The sequence below is a fragment of the Lytechinus pictus genome, chromosome 17 (assembly GCF_037042905.1).
Source record: "Lytechinus pictus isolate F3 Inbred chromosome 17, Lp3.0, whole genome shotgun sequence".
In the NCBI taxonomy this organism is placed as follows: Eukaryota; Metazoa; Echinodermata; class Echinoidea; order Temnopleuroida; family Toxopneustidae; genus Lytechinus; species Lytechinus pictus.
Genome location: NC_087261.1, coordinates 12,603,255 through 12,627,441, shown reverse-complemented (window position 1 = coordinate 12,627,441; position 24,187 = coordinate 12,603,255). Strand labels below are relative to the sequence as shown.

General features: G+C 37.7%; 1 protein-coding gene across 1 annotated transcript; it reads right to left on the bottom strand.

The window, feature by feature from the left end:
- Window positions 1-534: 534 nt before the first annotated feature.
- On the bottom strand, window positions 535-10,521 carry LOC135157249 (neurogenic locus notch homolog protein 1-like). The gene is made up of 5 exons (XM_064112221.1): window positions 10,371-10,521; window positions 2,940-3,041; window positions 2,599-2,727; window positions 2,256-2,357; window positions 535-776 (listed from the first exon to the last, which is right to left on the bottom strand). The coding sequence occupies exons 1-5, from the start codon at window positions 10,519-10,521 to the stop codon at window positions 535-537; spliced, it is 726 nt and encodes a 241-aa protein (XP_063968291.1).
- Window positions 10,522-24,187: the final 13,666 nt, after the last annotated feature.

Genomic DNA, 24,187 nt, shown 5'->3' with positions numbered 1-24,187 from the left:
CCCCCGCTTCCGCGGCCCCTGTGGGGTGCGTCAAACGCAATTGCTTCCGGAGGGTGCTACGGGATTGGTTGATGGTCAATACACACCACAAACTTAGACTTTGTTTAAAAATACGAATGGAAATCTAATGAATTCAATTCAAATTTTTCTATCAATATGATTAAACGTTACGACTCCCGAATACACATGAGATAGACAGGAAATACATACAAATATAATAATAATGATAATATGCATTTTGTATAGCGCCATCTATCTATCTATTCTTACTATTACTGTTAGTATTGTTACTATTATTATTACACCGGATTTAGTTCGAGCTGCCTTTCAGTGCTCGTGCATTCAATGAATTAATCCTGCCGGGGACCCATTCACCTCGCAAGGGTCGATTGGAGCATAGTGTCTTGCTGAAGGAAAACACGCCATGGCTAGGATTCGAACCCACGACCCTCTGTTTGAAAGGCTAGAGTCAGAACCACTCGACCACGGCGCGCCCACAATTCAAATTATCTTGAAATGAGCCTAACAATTATTTCAGGGGCGTATTGTACTTACTTTTCCTTTGCACAAGTCCAAAATAATGTTCGTCTCCCCATCACTGTGAATGGACACTAGATCGGAAAAACCAGGAGAATGATCGTCTTCCTGATCTTTCCAGTTGATGTTCCGACAGTTCGTCAGTGCTCGAGAAAAGTTGACTCTCTCATCAAAGTAACAATAAAGATTGCCTTCATACCATCCGAAAATATCTTGACAGCTCGAATTATCTGCTGTACCTGGAAAAAAAATCGAAGGAAACCCCACATTAATTCCTGTCATCAAATGTTTCGGTCACTGACGGATCCAGGGGGGAGGGGGCACATCCGGCTCGTGCCCCCCCCCCCCCTTGAAAGTCACAGCATATATTTTTAATTGCAATATGTCCTTCATACACAAGTGTTGCCTTTTTCTTTGTTTCTTGTCAAATTTTCTTCGGGTAAATGCTTTGAAAAATCCTGGATCCGCCCCTGGTGGCTGTTTCATAAAGCCGTTCGTAAAGTTACGAACGATTTTACGCACGACTTGAACATGTTCTTAGGTCATAGCTCAATTACATATAGGGATATCACATAGCACAAGAAAGGATCACCAGTCGTGCGTTAAGTCATTCGTATCTTACGAACAGTTTTATTGAACACCCCCCCCCAGGTTATGGTTACCAGCCATCTTGTCTCTTGATAGATCAGTAATAGGCCTACATAAACTCTTATATTTGCCACACCCACACAAGCACAACCTCACGTCCACTGGCTCACTTACAATTAAAATGGCTAAAATAATGTTTGTACTGCATGTGCAAGTGCGTTTGTCTGTGAAGGTGAGAGTATGGGTGTGTGTTTTTGCATACGTGTTTGTTGGGTCGTTCATGTGAATGTTTGTGTGTCTTGACGATTCGTTTTATAAAACGAGAACCCCAGGGATCATGCACAATTAGAAGACAATGATTTTTTTCAACAAATACTGAACTAATAATGGATTAATTTGGCATAGGTCATTCAATTGCAATTATCTAAATTTTGAGGGATTGTGGGAATGGAGCATATTGACATTGTTAGCTTGAATGTTTTAAAGCTGTGCAAATACGGGTACGGATAATTGATTTTCCTGAATGGTGTTATGATTAGCAATGCAACTTGGAATTACTACCAAGGGTGTTTCATACCCCAAAAAAAATGTCCGTAAAGTTTTCGTGCTTTTTTTTGTCATTGTTTTGCGAGCCAACGTAATACTAGTAATACGGCAAGCATTAATTTATGGTGCGGCATGATTCGTACTTTGTAGATTACTCGATCTTCGTGTTGCTACTTTGTATCATAAATGCCTGTTGTACTATTTTATTCATGTATATTCATCTTGTATCATGCGAAGTAATTCATGACCGTTCTTCTTCTTCTACTTCATGCTCGCTTCTATAGCTCTTTTCTTCCCCTCTCTTCTATTTCTTTACCTTCTATGTATTAGCCCTTTCTTTTTGTATTTGTTGTTTAGTTGTATATTTTTACAGGCGTAGGCCTATCCCGGCACAGTCAAGCACCTGCTGCCTTCTGCGTTTTTTTACGCCTCCTTCCATGTGCATAGAAACTTAATTACATACATTGTTATATTACTATACAGTAGTATTGATTTATTTCATAATATGAAATTGGATGTAACCTGCGTAATGTCAATCGGAAGAAATAAATGTTTAATTGAATTGAAATATAATTTTTCCTCACGTTCATTGCAATGGGTCCCGTGGAATCCAGCAAAACAGTAACATTTGTAGCTCTCCATAGTCTCCAAACACCAGCCGTTCTCACATAAATATTCTATACAACCTAAGATAATAAATATACGCCATAAGAAAGTTAAAATAATGACTACATATTATCCTTACATAAGTATTTACATAAAGAATTTATTTAGGCCTAGAATGACACAAAAAATATAATTCTTGATATGAACTTCCCACTTTCTCGGTTGGAGTTTAAGTTTGATCTATCACAACACTCTATATGACGGGAACCGGATCTCATTTGAAGGCCTCGATCTTCTAAAACTATGACGTTTTCATCTCACCGGATGGACTTTCAAGGGATTCCGCTAGATGTGTTGTCCTTGAGGGCGTATCAGTGGTCACCAGGTCTGCTGTGCTCGTTTCTCCCGTCTTTGTCATCATCATTTCGTCAGTCAATAGTGATTCTGCAGCTAGAAATATGAACAAAAAATTACAATCACGATATATTATTATTTGTCCTGACATGACTTTTTTTTTATTTTGACAACGAAATTATATGACTAAGCACGTTAGTTTTTCAGTGATCATTGATTTTAAATCAATTACGCTAAACATCACTTTATGTAAAAAAAAATATGTGAAATATATTAGAATTCGTTGAATCAGTTTTATATTTTCTCACGTTCATTGCAGAGGGGTCCTTGAAATCCAGCAAAGCAGATGCATTTGTAACTTTTCATAGTCTCCAAACACCAGCCGTTTTCACAGAGATCTTCATCACAATCTGAATCAAAACCAAAATTAGCCGAAGTGATTGATATTCGTTTTCAATGCAAACGATTCAGATAGTCATGACAAAATTATCATCTCTCTCCATTATGTTATGTACTTCCACACGAGAGTAGATTTTAGAATATGTCGAGGACAGTTAACAGACCATCTTGACCGTTCTGGACAGGAATACTGTGGAGGCTATCGTTTGATGTAAACAGTCCGCAGCGGGTGTAGTACGGTATTCTACGGCTATATTGCGACAGACATACGGTCCACAACGGTCACTTAGTCTTCATTGCAATTGCAGAGGGGCACTAGCGTACCTACGGGGGGGGGGGCAGAGGGTGCAGACTGCCCCCCCCCCCCCCTGACGAGTCACAACCCATGCAAGGGACATATCCTTGCCCCCTAACGAGTCTTGAAGACCTTTTTTTTTTTGGCTTGTCAATTTTTTTTCTGGTACGAAATTCTTTATTTGTGGTTGAAGACCTTTTTTTTATGCTTGTCAATTTTTTGGCGGACGAATTTGCCCCCCCCCCCCCCCACCCTGTGAAAAATCCTAGGTACGCCACTGCAGAGGGGTCTTTGAAATCCAGCAAAGCAGATGCATTTGTAACTTTTCATAGTCTCCAAACACCAGCCGTTTTCACATAGATCTTCATCACAATCTGAATCAAAACCAAAATTAGAATGAAGTGATTTTTTCATTTTTTGGTCATGTCTTCAACTTCAAGTTCTAGTAAATGAATTAACTGGACAGACAATGATCTCAGTTGTTGTTGAGTATAGAGTGTCAATATTAAATTGGATCTACGCTGAAATTCACTTCCGAACACCATTTTGGATTAACTAACAAGATGAATAGAAGCATATGGACCCTATATGATAGAAGTAAACTTAGGTTGAATTCTGGAAGCAAAATATTTTTCGAGAGCCGAAACACGTGCGAAAAACTTCCTCTGTCAAACTGCGCACTAGTGATGCGCACTGGATTGGCCCGAATCTGAGGAGAAACAGCTTTGGAATGAAGGTCGTCTAAACGCTGATTCTGTGATATCGTGATTCATGTTTGTGTTTTGAATCATGATTCAAATCATGATTCAAATCATGATTCTGGCTTGAGGTCGCATAAACGCAGCCTTAGTCTAGCTAGGCTGACGCAGGCGACCACCTAGTGTGCGAACACCTTTCGTGGATATCTTCCATGGTAATTTTTTGCAAGCTTTACTATTTCCCTAACCGAGGATCGAACCGCGGACTCTTATGTGTCTAGTCATGCACCTTGGACCACTCGGCAATTCCACCTCCGCTTGAAAAAAAAGAATAGAAATCAAAGGCACCCGCTTTGTTGAGTACCTTTTCGCTTTCAAAAGAGGAATTTCTCGGCCTGTTTGTGGAGACACCCACATCATGCCAGTCGTTTGCCACCAATGAAGACTTGCAACATGACGCACAGAGCTATACTTAGATGTAAAATGTTCCATATTTGGAAGGTTTAGTGGTCCAAATGTTTTAATACAGGAAGTAATCGTTTATTCGTAGGATTCGAAAACACAATAAGCCTTATTATTCTGCAAGTTTGATAATCCGAAAAAAGTAAGGTTCCCATAGCTAATGAGCCATCTCCGTACTCCCGAGACTTACTTCATTCTCGGACAGACGAACCTTTGAAGTACGGAATGCTAATCTATTGTCATTATCAAGAACCTTCTGAATATCAAACTCAATATTATTGTCGGATTAACAAAACTTCGGGAAATGCAGCAATTCCTACTTTTCATTTTCTGACTTACCAAAATAGCGAACATTAGTGGTACATGTAATTTCTTCGTTTTTATGATTAATGACCTTTTGAAATATCGGGAGCGCTCGCATCATTTGGTTAGTGAAATACGTATGATCTTAGTGAATTCCTACAAACAAGCCTTAAAATGCCCCTCTTCAGGTCTGAATTTCCTAAATTTTCAGCTCGCGCTTCCCGCTCGCAATATTTGATTAGTGAGATGCGTATGTTAATCATGATTACAATGACTACAAGTGCTTCATGTGTAAGTCTAACAAATTTAGCAAGCGCTTGGCACTCGCATTAGATGACTATGTTGAGATATGTATTCTCTTAATGGATTCCTAAAATAGAGTCCTTAAAATCTTCCTGTTTAGGGGTCAACATAAACAAAAATGTCAGCTAGTGCTTCGCGCTCGCATCATTTGGTTAGTGAAATACGTATGGTCTTAGTGAATTCTACAAATAAGCCTTAAAATGCCCCTCTTCATGTCTGAATTTCATAGATTTTCAGCTCGCGCTCGCAATATTTCATTAGTGACATGCGTACGTTAATCATAATTACAATGACTACAAGTGCTTCATGCGTTTAGATGTAATTCTAACAAATTTAGCAAGCGCTTGGCACTCGCATTCGATTACTGGTGAGATATGTATAATGCTAATGGATTCCTAAAATATAGTCCTTAAAATCTCCGTTTTGGGTCAATATATACAACAATTTTAGCTAGCGCTGCGTGCTCGCAATGTTTAACGAGACATGCACGTATCATGATATAACAAAATGGTTATAATGTCCCTTTTTAGGTCTGAATACCAAGAATTTTCATCTCGCGCTTCGCGCTTGCATTATTTGATCAGTGAGATACATATCCGTTTAATGGCACTGTCCTTAGACTGTCTCTATTAGTGCATTCCTGGCACCTGAGCGCGCTTCGCGTGCTCACTAAGTGACTCAATTTTTTTGCAGGTGCCCCCCCCCCCCATGCCGTGACCCACGGTACGCCACTGAACGGGAGTTTGCCGATTTTGCTTATGATTGTCGATTTTCAAAAGTTTTTGCTTTGAGGGTTTTGTTTTCAAGACGTTGATTGTGTTGCTTCATTGGTTTGAACTACTAATGTAAATGAAATAACTGTTTGTGCTTATTACCATGACCACTAGGCAAATCGATCAATTATTTGATTCTAAAGTACTTTAACCCCTTTTCCATAAAGGGGTTTTGATAAACGGAATCCATATTTGATACGAAATACGTGACATTTTGTGGCATTTAGTGGCAACTGAGAGCGCTTTGCGCGCTCACTAAGTGACTCAAAATGTTGCAGGTGCCCCCCCCCCCATGCCGTGACCCACGGTACGCCACTGAACGGGAGTTTGCCGATTTGGCTTATGATTGTCGATTTTCAAAAGTTTTTGCTTTGAGGGTTTTGTTTTCAAGACGTTGATCGTGCTGCTTCATTGGTTTGAACTACTAATGTAAATGAAATAACTGTTTGTGCTTATCACCATGACCACTAGGCAAATCATTCAATTATTTGATTCTAAAGTACTTTAACCCTTTTTCCATAATGGGGTTTTGGTAAACGGAATCCATATTTGATACGAAATACGTGACATTTTGCGGCATTTTGTGGCAACTGAGAGCGCTTTGCGCGCTCACTAAGTGACTCAAAAATGTTGCAGGTGCCCCCCCCCCCATGCCGTGACCCACGGTACGCCACTGAACGGGAGTTTGCCGATTTGGCTCATGATTGTCGATTTTCAAAAGTTTTTGCTTTGAGGGTTTTGTTTTCAAGACGTTGATCGTGTTGCTTCATTGGTTTGAACTACTAATGTAAATGAAATAACTGTTTGTGCATGACCACTAGGCAAATCGATAATTATTTGATTCTAAAGTACTTTAACCCTTTTTCCATAATGGGGTTTTGGTAAACGGAATCCATATTTGATACGAAATACGTGACATTTTGTGGCAGATAGGTCCATTCATTACATGTAGGCCTATTCGCATCGCAGATACGTATGTATACAATGATAATGGAGTCAATACTGTATAATGAAATTTAACACTGCAAACATCACAAGGCCTATACTGTACGCGACATAATACCCTTAATGATCTGTTGGGGAAAATGAAATATATTCGGATGAATGTGACTGGTGAATTTCATTCCACACATTACATAAAATTGGTAATTCTCATGAAATAAATACACCGGAAATGAATTGTAAAAAGACAAATTATGATTACATCTTCATAGATCATTGTGCTCCTTTTCACATACCTAGTCATCTAAGAAGTAAGTGCCGATAACCAAAGAAAGAAGATGTAAATAAAGTCTTATAATTTACAACAACAAAAAAGTAAATTCAGAGGTAAATTGGATGTGGATTTCTTCGAAGGGAAGCTGAAAATCGATGACAGATGCATGCACATCGCTGAAGAAATAGTAGTTTAACATATTATCTGAAACCAATGCAGGAATGCGGTTATTTGCTTTATATTCCACTTTGGAAACGATTTCATTTATACTGTGTAAATCCAATGAGCATGATGAGGGAGAGCAATAATTACACCTCAATGAACGTCTGAAATTATTTAATTTTCGGTATAACAATCCTTCGGATAAACGAACATTATGATGTATCTTACACTGTTAGAAAAGCAGAAAACAAATTAAAAAACAGATTTTACAGAAAGAAATAACCAAATATTTATGTAAATCTTTATAACAGGAAAGACTTTTTTTAATTTTTCTACAATTTTACAAAACAGGTCTGTTTAAAAAAAAGGGAGGGGGGAACAGTTTTAATACAATAAATTTTTTAATTAACATACACCAAATGCCAATTTTCTGTAATTTTACACATATACATGTAAGATTATATAAGTTCTCGAGACTCTGCTGCAGGAATTTTTTTTTAAGTACAAATTTTCTATGGAAGTATCTTATTAATATCAAATACTTGACTTTCTTTAGCCACTTTCTTGTCTCCTAACGTTAAAAAAACGACTGATATTTCCATGTTACACTCTGAGTACGATTCCTACTACGAAGATTATTGTAACATTATAATTAGACATTAACTTTCTCTCTTAACATATTTTACTTTCTCTATCCAAATGAAATTAGAGGCTGGTTTATATTTCCAAAGCTAGCTCAAAGACATGTTTTAAAGGGCGCACGAACCAACAGCCCTAATAGCCCCACCTCAATTCCTCAATGACTCCGATCTGGCAAGGTTCATTACACACAATCCATCATTCTGAGCAATGTGGTCTCAAAATTTAGCCCTACTTGAACGACAACACACCGATTTACTTCTCAATGCATTCATATCGCAATAGATATGTTCCCAAGTAGCTTAACAAAGTAATTTTCCTTTCTAAACACTTCGGGGTTTCTCTACAAATAAAACTATAGGACAATTTATCCTCTTAATTTTTTAAAGTTATCTCGAATTGTATTTTTACGCATATTGCTGCTTTTTGTGAACCCTCGTCTTCACTGCTGTATTCCGTTCAACATAGTACCTACTATACCTGAACATGGCGTCATACACTGTAAAGGCCACGGACATACGTGGGCCTCAAAGTCTGTTTCGTGTCCTCAGAAAATTGAATGACATAAATGCTGTTACAATAATTTTGCAAGATACATAAACAGTGAAGATGAGCTATCAAACGATGATACTAGTCTCTGTTCAGACGTAGTGCTTAAAAAATATAGGTTCCAGCCTCCCAATAGTAAATTGCCAATTCGTCCACTGCCAACTCGTCCACTCACCATTATGCTCATCAACCTTCATTTAGTCTAATGCCATTTCGTCTAACAACCATTCAGTCCAGTAACCGTTTGCTCCAATCATCACGTCTTCTAATCACCAGTTCGCCTATGACCATTTCGTCTAATAACCAGTTGGTCTAGTACCCATTTTCTTTTCATTCTTTTCGCCCAATTAACACTTTTCCAATTAGACCAAATGATTTACTGACTAAATGGCTATTGGACCAACTGGTTATCAGACGAAATGGCAATTAGACCATGTGGATAGTGGACGAATTGATGATTGACCAAATGATAGTAGACGAGTTGGTAATTAGACCAATTGGCATTAGACCTATTGGAAATAAACCCTCCAAAATTAATGCTTTTTTGACAAATTTCCGAGGTTCAGAAACCGATTTTACAACTAATTAATGCAAATAAAAACCACTCTGTCCTTTAAAGCCCCCTCACACCTGACCGAATGTAGGCGGACGAAGGGTGACGAATGGTAAAATGAACGAAATGCACGCGAATTCAACGAAATTCAAATAAAATTTCCTTCAGATCATGCGATCAGTAACTGTTGACAAATTTTATCAACGAACGGTAAGCGAAGGAGAAATATGACATTCAAAGGATATCGATTTTTCGGTTCACCTCTTTGAGAAAATTGCTTCCGAAGGCGAGCGAAGTGTTGATATATCCCAATAAGACGAAGGAATAGTCACCAATGGTTTGATATGGCGTGCGATTAGAAACGAAGACGAGGGAATAGATCAGGCAAATTTGTTCGTTGTGTCATCGTGTTGCTTCGTTACGGGTTCTTTCGAGATCGGTCCACTTTGGCAAAAGCGCGAAGAGGGACTATGCGCGACAAAAACGCACGAACGATAAACGAACGATTACCGCAGACTAAATAAGAGATGCGAATTCAAACAGATGACCAACGATTTTTCAATTCGTCGGGAAATTTTAAACATGTTCAAAATTTCCGCGCGAATTTGAATAATCGCAGCTGTTAGTTCAGAAGATGTACGAACCCAAACATGAAGGGTAAATATGATTTACCATTAGATACCATTGAAAACGATTTTGTAAAAAATGCCTTTCGCCAGCCATCGCAAGGCATATTTCAGGCAATTCGGTTAGACTTAAGTAAAAAGTTCGAGTTACATTTTGGTGCGCAGTTAAACGAATTCCTTGCCCAGTGGACTCAGCTCCGTTAAAATCATAAGCCCGTTTACTGAAATCTGGTTAAACTTGGACTGTGGTCTAACCTTGTGCTAAATTTATGGGAAGCAAAAAATGCTATTGTAAAATTCAAATGTTTGCTGTGCTCATATGTTTCACGTTACTGCTGAAGGAAACAATTTTGGTTACTACTACTAGATAGCTCTGAATTATTTGAGTGTCAATTGAGCTGATAGATTAAAGCTGTACTGATAGACCAGGGGCACGTCTTACAAAGAGTTACGATTGATCTGATTAACCCGAACTGTAGGGTAATAATTGTTGATTGATGTCATAATTGTTTGTACAAGATCTTTGCACAATGTACTTTGTAAAAAATTACAAATAGAAGACCGTGCACTGAATTTTCAAGAAATCAATGAGTGTATATGAGTTTACAGCATATCTAGACAAATATTTCGAGCAAACATGCAATAGGTGTTGATGTTGCCGGCTTTCCATAGATATGACTGATCAGATCAACGGGGTCTAGTGTATAACTTAAACCTGAGCTCAGAATATGAGCCATGGGGTCGAAAGGGGACCAGCTTACCTGGAAATCTACAAACTCGGTGACCAAAGGTTTGTGAGTTATCATTCCTGGTGGGACACGAGTCCTCAGTAGATGAAACGCGAATGATCTTTGGAATAGTCTGCACCATACTTCCATTGGGATGAAGTTTCTTCCGGCATTCAAGAAACATTGGTAAGGTGTAATTCAGACCTAAGCCATCTGGACACGCAGTTGATCCATTCGATGAACCAAGTATAACTAAAATAATTAGTTGAAAATAAATTCAAAGTATTGCCGATACCGTCGGATTTTAATGTAATGTCTACTAGTATATTGTATTCAACCTGAATTTTACATTTTTTAAAACTTCGTTATTTAGCTGGGATTAACTCTGATTCGAGATAAAGTACCTGGAAATCTTAATTCATGTCACTCAGAATATGTTGCATTCGGGCTGATGATTGAGCCAATTCGAAACCAGTTACTCAAAACGGTAGGATAAAAGTTACATTGATTAGTATGAAGTTGACACGACATTTGCTCCTGCGACAATTTATTTGGGTTGGGGTTGCAATATGGTTATATGTTAGGGTTAGGTTTAGGGTAGGGTATAATGTTAAACCCAGGGTTTAAAGGGATGGTCCGGGCTGAAAGTATGTATAGCTTAATAAATAGAGTAGAATTCACTGAGCAAAATGCCGAAAATTTTATCAAAATCGGATAACAAATAACAAAGTTATTGAATTTTAAAGTTGAGCAATATTTTGTGAAAACAGTCGTCATGAATATTCATTAGGTGGGCTGATGATGTCACATCCCCACTTGTTCTTTTGTATTTTATTATATGAAATGAGGTTTATTCAAATTTTTTCCTCCAAGAATTAGAAAAATTGGATTGACAACTGATTTAGTGCATTATATATTTATTGCTGCAACTGATTTCATTATAAGGGAGACATATTATTTGCACAAGTATGAAATAATGAAAAAAATTATGATTTCATGTAATAACATAAGAAAACGGAAAGTGGAGATATGACATCATCAGCCCACCTAATGAATATTCATGACGACTGTTTCCACAAAATATTGCTAAACTTTAAACTTCAATAACTTTATTATTTGTTATCCGATTTTGATGAAATTTTCGGCATTTTGTTCAGTGACTGTATTAAGATATAAATTTTTATTCAGCCCGGACCATCCCTTTAAGTTCGTCATTCGATCAGTGTTTGGGATTTAAAGCGGACTAATTGTCGCCGGAGTAAATGTCATGGAACCCTAGCCGAACAAACCATGTCCCCGTCACGAGTTCAATGCTTAGATGATTTTAACTTGGGAGGAATCAAACTGGGACACACAATATATGCATAACGGACATTTCAATTAATCTATCTATCTACATGTCTTCCCGAATACAACGTGTGTAATATTATAAGGGAGGATTCATCATTCATACCAAAGTTCCGTCATTGGGTTTCGAGCCAGTTATTCATGTTCCACAGTCTTGCATTTTCATCACATATTTATAAAACGAAGCAGGCCTATTTGTCATGAAATTAATTCAAGTGTTAATACTTAGCTCAAGAAAAAATCTTTTTCACTAGATTCCTTCATAAAGATCATGCAAGAATCGAAATAATATGTTTGAAAAGCCTACCTGGTAACAAACATGCTGCGAGTCCGTACTTGAATAGCGAACACATAATCTGTTAAAATTCGATATAAAACGACGAGAGTAAAAGTAAAATATTGTGACGTGCCAATCTCATCAGCCTTATAGTCAATATCAACGTAGGAATCTCCCGTTTCATACACCATCAATGGTTATATCATATCATTTTCACGACCAAGTGGGGCCTGACCGCCGGTATGACCACCTCCAACATGTCAAATGTCATCATTCAGTTTGATAATCATCATGAAGATCATCTCAATTACCTCATCATCATCACCATCAGCATCACTATCATCATCACATCCAGCATCACTATAATCATCACCATGGATACCACCATCACCATCAACATAATTATATACGCTCCCTTTTTTTACTTTGATGTTCTTATTTGTTTTTTCTCAGGCAGTGTATAATGGTCAATAATTTGGTATACACAATCATAATTTGACTTTATAACTAAATTGAATTCAATCACAGAGGTACTTATCATTTCAAGCTCTGTTTCTTTTCAGAGCCTAATTTTGATGTTGTCTACATCATGTGTAAACACGCTATAGATTTTGTAAAATTATGCATCAAAGTTTTATTGCCAATTTAACTCGATCCTTGTGTAATTTTTATATATATATTGTATGGTTACAGACAACGTTTAACTGTCCTTTTTACACATGAAAAGTAAACGCTTGAAATTGAAACGTCTTTCAAAGTTACCATCAAAATTCAATATAGATCGTGATGCCAATTATCATAGTCATTTGATCTCAGAAGGGTAATAATTCTTGCAGAAATATTTTAATGTACGATTGTGACATAAAAGCTTTATGCAAAAATGGGTGACGCTACATGATCAAAAAGTCATGCTTGGGTATGAGAATCTTAACCATAATTATCAACTGGCATTATGTCTACATTGTCGGAGTAGGTCTTAGAGTATACTTGCCATTTTTGTAGATCTAGCGGCAACTGAATGTTGAGACAAATATGCGAGATTGACAATATTTTTCTATAGTAGGACTAAAGGTTCATCGCGTGAGCAAAACTTTCTGATGATTTAAGGGGAGGTATTTTGTAATAACGTTCTGCACAGAACGTCGACTAAATTCGTCCCGAAGTTACCAAGCCCGCTCGCTGATGTAGTTATAGAGCATGCAGAGCGAAATAAAATGCAACGTTTTTCGACGACGGATTCTGATTGGCCTTTTTGTCTTTTGACAAACTTCTGGCAATGTGGCGCCTAGCTGTATGCGTGATTGTCAGAAATATGGGATCGAAATGGCTAAATAAAGGTGGAGGTCTCCTTTCTTTGATCTCTGCTGATTGGCTGGCGAACACCAAGGCGGTATCGACACAACCAATGAAAATGGTGAAAGTTATGGCTCTGGTGTCTTGGATGTCGAGAAGCGAAAGTATATCCCATTAACCCAGTACATATCCTCCATAAGTGTGGTGGAGAAAATAATGATTTATGAGTTTACATTTTCATACATGGAATCATTCTAATCAATGTTTTTATTAGAAAGTCAAAAAGGGGCCTAAGCTTTCGATCCTAGCAGAATCTTCGTCGGAGGCAAAATGACAAACATATAAAGTGGAACAACCATAATATATACCACAAACAAGCTACAGCAACACTAGAAACAAGGAGACAAAAGGGGCATTAGTGAGTAGAGAAGACCAATCAGGTTAGTGAAGGGGATGAAAGAAAAGGAGTAGGCAGACACAAAGGGAAGTTAGTGTAAGTAAGGCCAGTAAAAGACCTCAAGCCAAGAGGGATTAAAATAATGAGGCAGGCAACATCAAACAGGATCTGGAACAAAACAGTGATAATGGGATGAAAAACAAGACAATTAGTGAGAGGTGGGTCAAACAGGTTACAAAGAAAGGCTTAATAAACTGGTGCATAAGAGTGGGGGAAAAAAGAAAAAGAATGGGGAACAACTGATAATGTGCAAAAGACATATAAGTATATATGATAAAGCATTAAACAAACTAAGAGAAGAAGGTAAGTGTAAATATGTATCTATAAGTGATATGTATATAAATATATCCAAAAAAGAAATGTATATGAAAAAATATATAAATACACATATGGTGTAACTGATATTGTACTCCGCTAGGTGTGACGGGAAAAAAACATAAGACTATATAGTAGGAAAAAAATAAGAAAAAAAAAAACCTGTATATGTGAAAAAGAGGAAGCAAATTGCCTAAAAAGGTAAAAGCAAATATGGAAGGGAGGGGGTGTATTATGAAGAAACCATAGTATACATGTAAATAAGCAAATGTGGTAAATCTAAGAGGTGAGTGGAGAAAAAACAAATATATATATATATATATATATATATAATAATTAATATATCGCCTGAATAAGGAAGGAAAAATTGGAGCTGAGCTTGTATGAGATATGGGAGGAAAGTAGAGTAAGAAACTATAATGTAACTATTCAAAAGAGCTGAGGGGAAAAATTATATGTATATATAAATTGAAAGTGGAAAGGAAAGAAAAATCAGTCGTTCCCCTCTTGGATGTTCAGGCCCTGAGGTTGGGTGGTGCGAAGTCGTCTCATCCAGAGCTTCTCCCTGCTAGTACGGACTGAGTCAGGACGGGTACCTAAAGATTCGATGCCCTGTAGCATCATGTCAGTGATGGAGTGGTTGGGGAGGTTAAAATGGCGGCCAACTGGAGTGTCCAGCTTTGCTGTGTTGACGGTGGATATGTGCCCGTAGAATCGTTAATGTTTTTATTGTCTTTTTTGTGAAATATCATAATGTGTGTTTGCGAGGGTGGGAGGGCACGTGCGCGTGTATGATTGTACACACTGTCGAAATGATTAATGCTTCCATTCTTCGTTGACAATCTTGTGTGAAGAGGGAAAGGAAAAGTAAAGAAAAGGCAGACGCATGACTGGTAGAAAAGGAGTAAAGTCGGAAAAGGGAGGAAAGGAATGACATAACAAAAAAAGAAGGGGAAAACGGAAGGAAAGGGGACGAAAATGAAGAAAAGAACAGGTGATAATAATAATAAGGCATTTAGGAACACTATACATAGTACACTATATCATAGCGTTTACACTGTAGATCAATTTACAACACTTAAAAAAGCTACATCTATCCTAGATAAAATGAATGTGTAGCAAAAAGTAACAGCTAAGGAGAGGGTCTGCCTACAGAGCGACCACTCACATAAAAAAAAATAATAATAAAAAAAAATAAAAATAAAAAATAAAGATTATTGTTCCGAAATACTAATAAATGAGTGAGATAGATGACATAGATTAAGAGATGGAAAATTGGAATTCGATTTTATGGCGGGAAATAGAAAAAAGGCAAAAAGAATTGGAAAATCAGGTAGAATGAAATTGGCTAAAAAGCTAAAGGGGAAAAGTTTAATTATGAAGAAAAAAGAAAATTAAAAGACAAGAATTTAGGTACACACTCGGGCTGCCGAGGATTGAAACTAAAGAAGGGGAAGAAAAAATAGGATGGCGTATAAAGTCCATAAGGCTTGCTAAATTTCAAGGAATAACATTCCCAATCAGGAAATTATTAAACTTTGAGAGGTTCCTGACCTACCGCACAAGAAATGCGCAAGGCTACACATGCCCTGTAATTATATTTTTAAAATTCACAACAACAGTTTTCTCGTTCGCTTCGCTCGCTCGTGTCGCTTTCCCCCCTCATTTCCCATGTTGTGCCCTCTCTGAAGTAATATGTTTTGTAATTATATACCCGCGATTTCATTGAAAATAACGACAAGTTTTGATAATGGCTGAATGAATCTCGAGAGGTAATGAGAGAGGCTCCGCCCCGGACTCCACATACGTGGCACTGGCGTACAAATGGAATGGTTTTGGGCCCTGGCCCCCAAAAGTTCTACGACCAAGAACCAAAAAGAAGATAAAGGGACTGGGAAAATGTAAGGTATAAAGTTATTTTCTGAATATCATTTTAATTAATGCTCTGAAAAGAGGAAAGCTCATTCTTGCTGCTCATCTCTTCCAAAAATTTACAATTTGAAGTCGAATTTGGACGTATTTTTTCTACTTTCTAGTTTCACAGAATAATAATGATAATAATAATAATAATAGGCATTTATATAGCGCCATCTATCTAGAAATATTCTATTCCGAGGCGCCATGGGCGGAAATACCAGGGGGGACAGGGGGGACGTGTCCCCCCTACTCAAAATAGTAGGGAGGACACAATAAATGTCCCCCTTCTATTTGTGGTCTTTTATGATGGTAAGAAATACATCATTGAAAAACGAAATAAACATGTATTTTAGGACAAGATGACCTTACTTTTGGGATGATAACCCTTTTTTTTTTCTTTTTTTTTTTTGCTTGTCAAATTTTCCAGCCCCTTGTCCCCCCTACCTTTTGGGAGAGATTTCCGCCCCTGCGAGGCGCACAAGAAAAGAAAGAATAAGAAAGTTTGGATGGGTGTCAAAGTGCCAATAACTAATACTGTTAAAAAAAGATAAGACTTCAGTTTAGATTTGAATGACATAATTCTCAAAAGAAAAATCCCTCTCTCTCTCTCTCTTATTTGAACAAGATTTAACAGTCTCATGTTTTCATGTATTGGCAATAGTTGATCACCATGCTCACTGTGTGTTTGCTTTTTACATAATATCATCATAGTAATCATCTTCTCCTCCTACTCTACATTTTCTTCTTTCTCTTCTTAGCTTCTATCAAGGAGTAAAATGCCTTGATTTCTCAGAAATTGCCATTTTCAGCATTTCAATACCCTCTTTTTTCGTTGAGATATCATTTCAGAGTACAATAATGATAACTGCCAAGTCATCAATACGGGATTGTTTTAACATGCTTTTATCCAAATCCTGACATTAATAATTGGCCTGCTTCTATTCCACTCCACTTCCTGACATTGTAATGTATTGTTTTTATTTTCCATCAATCAAAAATGATAAGAATGATAAATATATATATATTGACCATAACAAAGATGATCAGTAAAAAGACGGAGGGATTGCCCTACTCAGCAATGATAACATACCAACGCTGTTTTACAAAGGGTCCCTTATAGAGATGCACGTGTAAACATATAAAGCAGAAAAGGAAAAACTTAGTTGACTTGCTATAACAAAATGTAAAAAAAAAATCAGGGATCTGAACAGAAAGTTACAAAAAGTCTGGGGAAATGGTTTAAAGGCTTTCCATCAACTGTGTCAGTCCATCTGGGTATCAACGTTGGTATTGCAATGTATACTATGAAAAACAAAAGATGGCAAAGTTGAGATACTTGTGATAGATCCGGGTACATATACCGGCAGACATCCAGAATGGTTTAAATCTCTATAACTAAGGATAATGCAGGTAAAAAAAGGCATGAAAGGGGGGAGTGGCGGACCCTGACCCGGAGGAGACAAAGCATTGGAGGGGCACTATTTGTGAACAATGCTGTGCCCCTCCAATGCTTTGTCTCCTCTGGGTCACGGTCCGCCACTGCAGGTAGGGGAATAGAAATGTATCTAACACCATGAACACCACATGAAATCATTTATTTATTTATTTATTTATTTATTTATTCATGTTTTATTTAACAAAAAATCGATAAAAAGAACAGTGGAGGGTAGTCCGGTTCAGTTACAAAACTGATTTACAAGGCATGCTTCGGAGAAGAGGCTGGAATTTATTTGCCCTCTCTGTTCTTTTTTTTTACATACCGTTGTTTTCCTTCGATGACGTCGACATTGATAAGCAACTTGATAACAGTGGTTCGTATTAGAAATTTTCTTCATTTCTGATTATTCAAACTGCACTTTTATTTATTTTATTTTACTTTACATTTTGATGTTACTTGCTTTATTTCACCTTCCTTCTCGTCATTTCACTCCATTTTACTTTTCTTCACATTAGATTGATTTAATTTACCATGTTTACTGACTTTGTGTCACTTTCTTTACTCCTAACTTTACTCCTCATCACTTCTAATCTGCATGCACAGACCCTTGTCTTTCACAATACGCACAGTGCAGAGTCTGAAGTAGGGAGACTAGATTAACTGTGTTCTAGATTAACTATGTACTCTATACACATACAGAGTCTTCGGGTTCTAGTCTTTACTCTAGACCGGTTATTGGTTAAAGTGTCATATATGAGTCTGTTCTTGCAGACTACTTCACTCTCATTTAAGTTCACTGCAATTCGCTTCACTACACTTTAGTTCACTCCAATTAACCGCATTTCATAATACCTTGTACTTTCCTTTACACTTCTTTATTTATACACACTTCATTTTGATTAATATTAAAGTATGTTACTTCAAATCACTAGCTTGAATTCACAATGTTCAGTTCACTTCACTATGCTTCACTTATTTTTACTTTTACTGGACTTTTACTTAACTTCACTTACCTCACTTGGCTTTACTTCAGTTTTATTTTACGTCGCTTTATCTTACTTCACTTTACTTTCCTCACTTCACTTCGCTTCAGTTAGATTCACTTTACTTTACTTTACTTCATTTCACTTAATCTAGCTTCACATAACTTCACTTCACAGCTTCACTCAACTTTACTCTGATTTACTTAACTTTACATAATTTTACTTGGCTTTGCTTTACTTCAGTCATGTCGGTGATTAACAATCCATGATTATTATTCAACAAAAAAATACCACCTGTCTGAATTCCCTTTTCAAATCAATTCACTTCTTCTCATTTTACTCTTTACTCTGAGTCACTTTACTTTTAATACACTATTTTTAATTTTATTTACTTTACTCTCCCCACTAAATATCTAAACTTTCATACTTTCTATTTCGTGACATCATTTTATCGAATTATATTTATAACCTATTACGGTTCCCATGTTGCCCTCCCTCATGGCTGCTATTGTTTCAAGCAATTACCTGCTTATAGCTGGCCCTGCATTTTTACCCATCGTACTATTTCACATGCTTCATTTATGTAGTTTTCAGTCTTATACATTATTTATCTTTTAGATTGTCATGCAAATACGTACTAATTTATGTCATTGTCATTTTATCAATTGTTTTTATTTGTTATTGATTTATGAATAAAATACAGAAACTCCTGCAAAAAAAAACTTGACGTTGCTATACTTCCATGTCGCACTGTCCATGCCATTTGAGAAAATACCCACTTGTCTTCATCCTTATCTCACGTTATACTTTACTTTATATTCCTTTACTTTACTTAAATTTAATTTAATTTACGTTCATGGTACACGAACCACGAAGTTTTTAAATGTTCAGTAAGTATATCAAATGATTTAATCAAGATACAAATGGAGACACATGTATTCTGAGAATAGGGTAAAAATTCGCAAACACCAACTCTCGATGAATATGCCTTTGAATGGGGATTTGTTTATAATCAGCAGTTGGAAGGTTTGTATTTTCGAAGGTCACATCAACATTAACAAGATCATTTGAACAAACGGCTGAACGTAAAACAGGCAATTATAGGTTACAACAATGATAATGACATATGTTCTTCAAACACATTGAGAAAAACATTTGAATATTTCCTACATCATATATAAAAAAACATTTATTGTATAATAGTGTGTGATTGACCCATTTACATTATCGCCTTTATTTTGCATATAAGGTAATGATCATTTTCAGTGATCAGTAAATTTTTGAGAGAAACAAGTGTTAGGTTCATAGAGGAATATAAGGGTGTCTGGAAAACGAAGACCGAAGACCGGGGACTCATATCACACTCGTGTGAAAGCGTTTGTAGTTCACGCCCAGTGTGTACAAAGCGGTGCAAAGTGTGTACAAAACACGTGCGCGGGTTAGAATGGACTTTGGACCTTGCCCCGACACATGTTCTCCCATTGACAATGCACGGGTCCCCGGTCTTCGATCTTCGTTTTCCAAACCCGTTGTTGGGTGTCTGGAAAACGAAGACCGAAGACCGGGGATCGCATTCGTTTAGCTAAGATACCACTTATAAATGTAATTATGAAGGCCTCTATTATTCAGCTCAAATTCAAGAATATTCTGATCTAGAATACATTAATGTCACTAATTGGCTGATAATGAAGTCATGTTAATTGCTTGTGTCAATAAATAGTATAGTTAGACCAGTTGAAGCGGGATAGGTCTCCCATTTTACACCACTATTCCACTGAGACAAGTAACAAACTCCAGTAATCAATCAGACCAGTTTCAAATTTCCAGTTAAAGGTTAACTCTAGACCATGCAGTAATTTCAGACCAATTTAATTCTTAACTGGTCCAGTAAAGTGAACTCGACCAGTTAGACCAGTATGCCGTTTTTCCATTTTCCAGAATTACATTCTGTGAACTTATTTTTCCTTCTTAATTGGCTGACATTAATTTGCAATTTTACTACCATTGACATAACGCATGTCCCCGGTCTTCGGTCTTCGTTTTCGAAACCTGTTGTTGGGTGTCTGGAAAACGAAGACCGAAGACCGGGGATCGCGCCAATTCGTCTAGCTAAGATAGGCCTATAATATTCAGCACCAGTTTAAGAATATTCTGATCTTGGATACGTCATCAGCTATGATTGGCTGCGGATAAGTTATGGTTATTTGTGTGAATTTCGTTATCAGCTAGGGCATGATATTAAGGATAACGTACATATTTCACCCACGGAATTCAGCCATTGCAATTCTGAAAACTGTCATAAAACTGAAAACTTGCATACAATACACCTCATACTGCGCAATCACGTACAAGCAGACTCAACTCAACTGGCGTTTGCAACTATTTTACTACCATTAACATTACGCATGTCCCCGGTCTTCGGTCTTCGTTTTCCAAACCTGTTGTTGGGTGTCTGGAAAACGAAGACAGAAGACCGGGGATTGCGTATTCGTCTAGCTAAGATAGGCCTATAATATTCAGCTCCAGTTCAAGAATATTCTGATCTTGGATACGTCATCAGCTATGATTGGCTGCGGATAAGTTATGGTTATTTGTGTGAATATCGTTATCAGCTAGGGCATGATATTAAGGATAACGTACATATTTCACCCACGGAATTCAGCCATTGCAATTCTGAAAACTGTCATAAAACTAAAAACTTGCATACAATACACTTCATACTGCGCAATCACGTACAAGCAGACTCAACTCAACTGGCGTTTGCAACTATTTTATACTACCATTGACATTACGCATGTCCCCGGTCTTCGGTCTTCGTTTTCCAAACCTGTTGTTGGGTGTCTGGAAAACGAAGACAGAAGACCGGGGATTGCGTATTCGTCTAGCTAAGATAGGCCTATAATATTCAGCACCAGTTCAAGAATATTCTGATCTTGGATACGTCATCAGCTATGATTGGCTGCGGATAAGTTATGGTTATTTGTGTGAATATCGTTATCAGCTAGGGCATGATATTAAGGATAACGTACATATTTCACCCACGGAATTCAGCCATTGCAATTCTGAAAACTGTCATAAAACTGAAAACTTGCATACAATACACCTCATACTGCGCAATCACGTACAAGCAGGATCAACTGGCGTTTGCAACTATTGTATACTACCATTGACATTACGCTTGTCCCCGGTCTTCGGTCTTCGTTTTCCAAACCTGTTGTTGGGTGTCTGGAAAACGAAGACAGAAGACCGGGGATTGAGTATTCGTCTAGCTAAGATAGGCCTATAATATTCAGCACCAGTTCAAGAATATTCTGATCTTGGATACGTCATCAGCTATGATTGGCTGCGGATAAGTTATGGTTATTTGTGTGAATATCGTTATCAGCTAGGGCATGATATTAAGGATAACGTACATATTTCACCCACGGAATTCAGCCATTGCAATTCTGAAAACTGTCATAAAACTGAAAACTTGCGTACAATACACCTCATACTGCGCAATCACGTACAAGCAGACTCAACTCAACTGGCGTTTGCAACTATTTTACTACCATTGACATTATTACGCATGTCCCCGGTCTTCGGTCTTCGTTTTCCAAACCTGTTGTTGGGTGTCTGGAAAACGAAGACAGAAGACCGGGGATTGCGTATTCGTCTAGCTAAGATGGGCCTATGATATTCAGCTCCAGTTTAAGAATATTCTGATCTTGGATACGTCATCAGCTATGATTGGCTGCGGATAAGTTATGGTTATCTGTGTGAATATCGTTATGAGCTAGGGCATGATATTAAGGATAACGTACATATTTCACCCACGGAATTCAGCCATTGCAATTCTGAAAACTGTCATAAAACTGAAAACTTGCATACAATACACCTCATACTGCGCAATCACGTACAAGCAGAGTCAACTCAACTGGCGTTTGCAACTATTTTATACCGTTACCATTGACATTACGCATGTCCCCGGTCTTCGGTCTTCGTTTTCCAAACCTGTTGTTGGGTGTCTGGAAAACGAAGACAGAAGACCGGGGATTGCGTATTCGTCTAGCTAAGATGGGCCTATGATATTCAGCTCCAGTTTAAGAATATTCTGATCTTGGATACGTCATCAGCTATGATTGGCTGCGGATAAGTTATGGTTATCTGTGTGAATATCGTTATGAGCTAGGGCATGATATTAAGGATAACGTACATATTTCACCCACGGAATTCAGCCATTGCAATTCTGAAAACTGTCATAAAACTGAAAACTTGCATACAATACACCTCATACTGCGCAATCACGTACAAGCAGAGTCAACTCAACTGGCGTTTGCAACTATTTTATACCGTTACCATTGACATTACGCATGTCCCCGGTCTTCGGTCTTCGTTTTCCAAACCTGTTGTTGGGTGTCTGGAAAACGAAGACAGAAGACCGGGGATTGAGTATTCGTCTAGCTAAGATAGGCCTATAATATTCAGCACCAGTTCAAGAATATTCTGATCTTGGATACGTCATCAGCTATGATTGGCTGCGGATAAGTTATGGTTATTTGTGTGAATATCGTTATCAGCTAGGGCATGATATTAAGGATAACGTACATATTTCACCCACGGAATTCAGCCATTGCAATTCTGAAAACTGTCATAAAACTGAAAACTTGCGTACAATACACCTCATACTGCGCAATCACGTACAAGCAGACTCAACTCAACTGGCGTTTGCAACTATTTTACTACCATTGACATTATTACGCATGTCCCCGGTCTTCGGTCTTCGTTTTCCAAACCTGTTGTTGGGTGTCTGGAAAACGAAGACAGAAGACCGGGGATTGCGTATTCGTCTAGCTAAGATGGGCCTATGATATTCAGCTCCAGTTTAAGAATATTCTGATCTTGGATACGTCATCAGCTATGATTGGCTGCGGATAAGTTATGGTTATCTGTGTGAATATCGTTATGAGCTAGGGCATGATATTAAGGATAACGTACATATTTCACCCACGGAATTCAGCCATTGCAATTCTGAAAACTGTCATAAAACTGAAAACTTGCATACAATACACCTTATACTGCGCAATCACGTACAAGCAGAGTCAACTCAACTGGCGTTTGCAACTATTTTATACCGTTACCATTGACATTACGCATGTCCCCGGTCTTCGGTCTTCGTTTTCCAAACCTGTTGTTGGGTGTCTGGAAAACGAAGACAGAAGACCGGGGATTGCGTATTCGTCTAGCTAAGATGGGCCTATGATATTCAGCTCCAGTTTAAAAAATTTCTGATCTTGGATACGTCATCAGCTATGATTGGCTGCGGATAAGTTATGGTTATCTGTGTGAATATCGTTATGAGCTAGGGCATGATATTAAGGATAACGTACATATTTCACCCACGGAATTCAGCCATTGCAATTCTGAAAACTGTCATAAAACTGAAAACTTGCATACAATACACCTCATACTGCGCAATCACGTACAAGCAGACTCAACTCAACTGGCGTTTGCAACTATTTTATACCGTTACCATTGACATTACGCATGTCCCCGGTCTTCGGTCTTCGTTTTCCAAACCTGTTGTTGGGTGTCTGGAAAACGAAGACAGAAGACCGGGGATTGCGTATTCGTCTAGCTAAGATAGGCCTATAATATTCAGCTCCAGTTTAAGAATATTCTGATCTTGGATACGTCATCAGCTATGATTGGCTGCGGATAAGTTATGGTTATTTGTGTGAATATCGTTATCAGCTAGGGCATGATATTAAGGATAACGTACATATTTCACCTACGGAATTCAGCCATTGCAATTCTGAAAACTGTCATAAAACTGAAAACTTG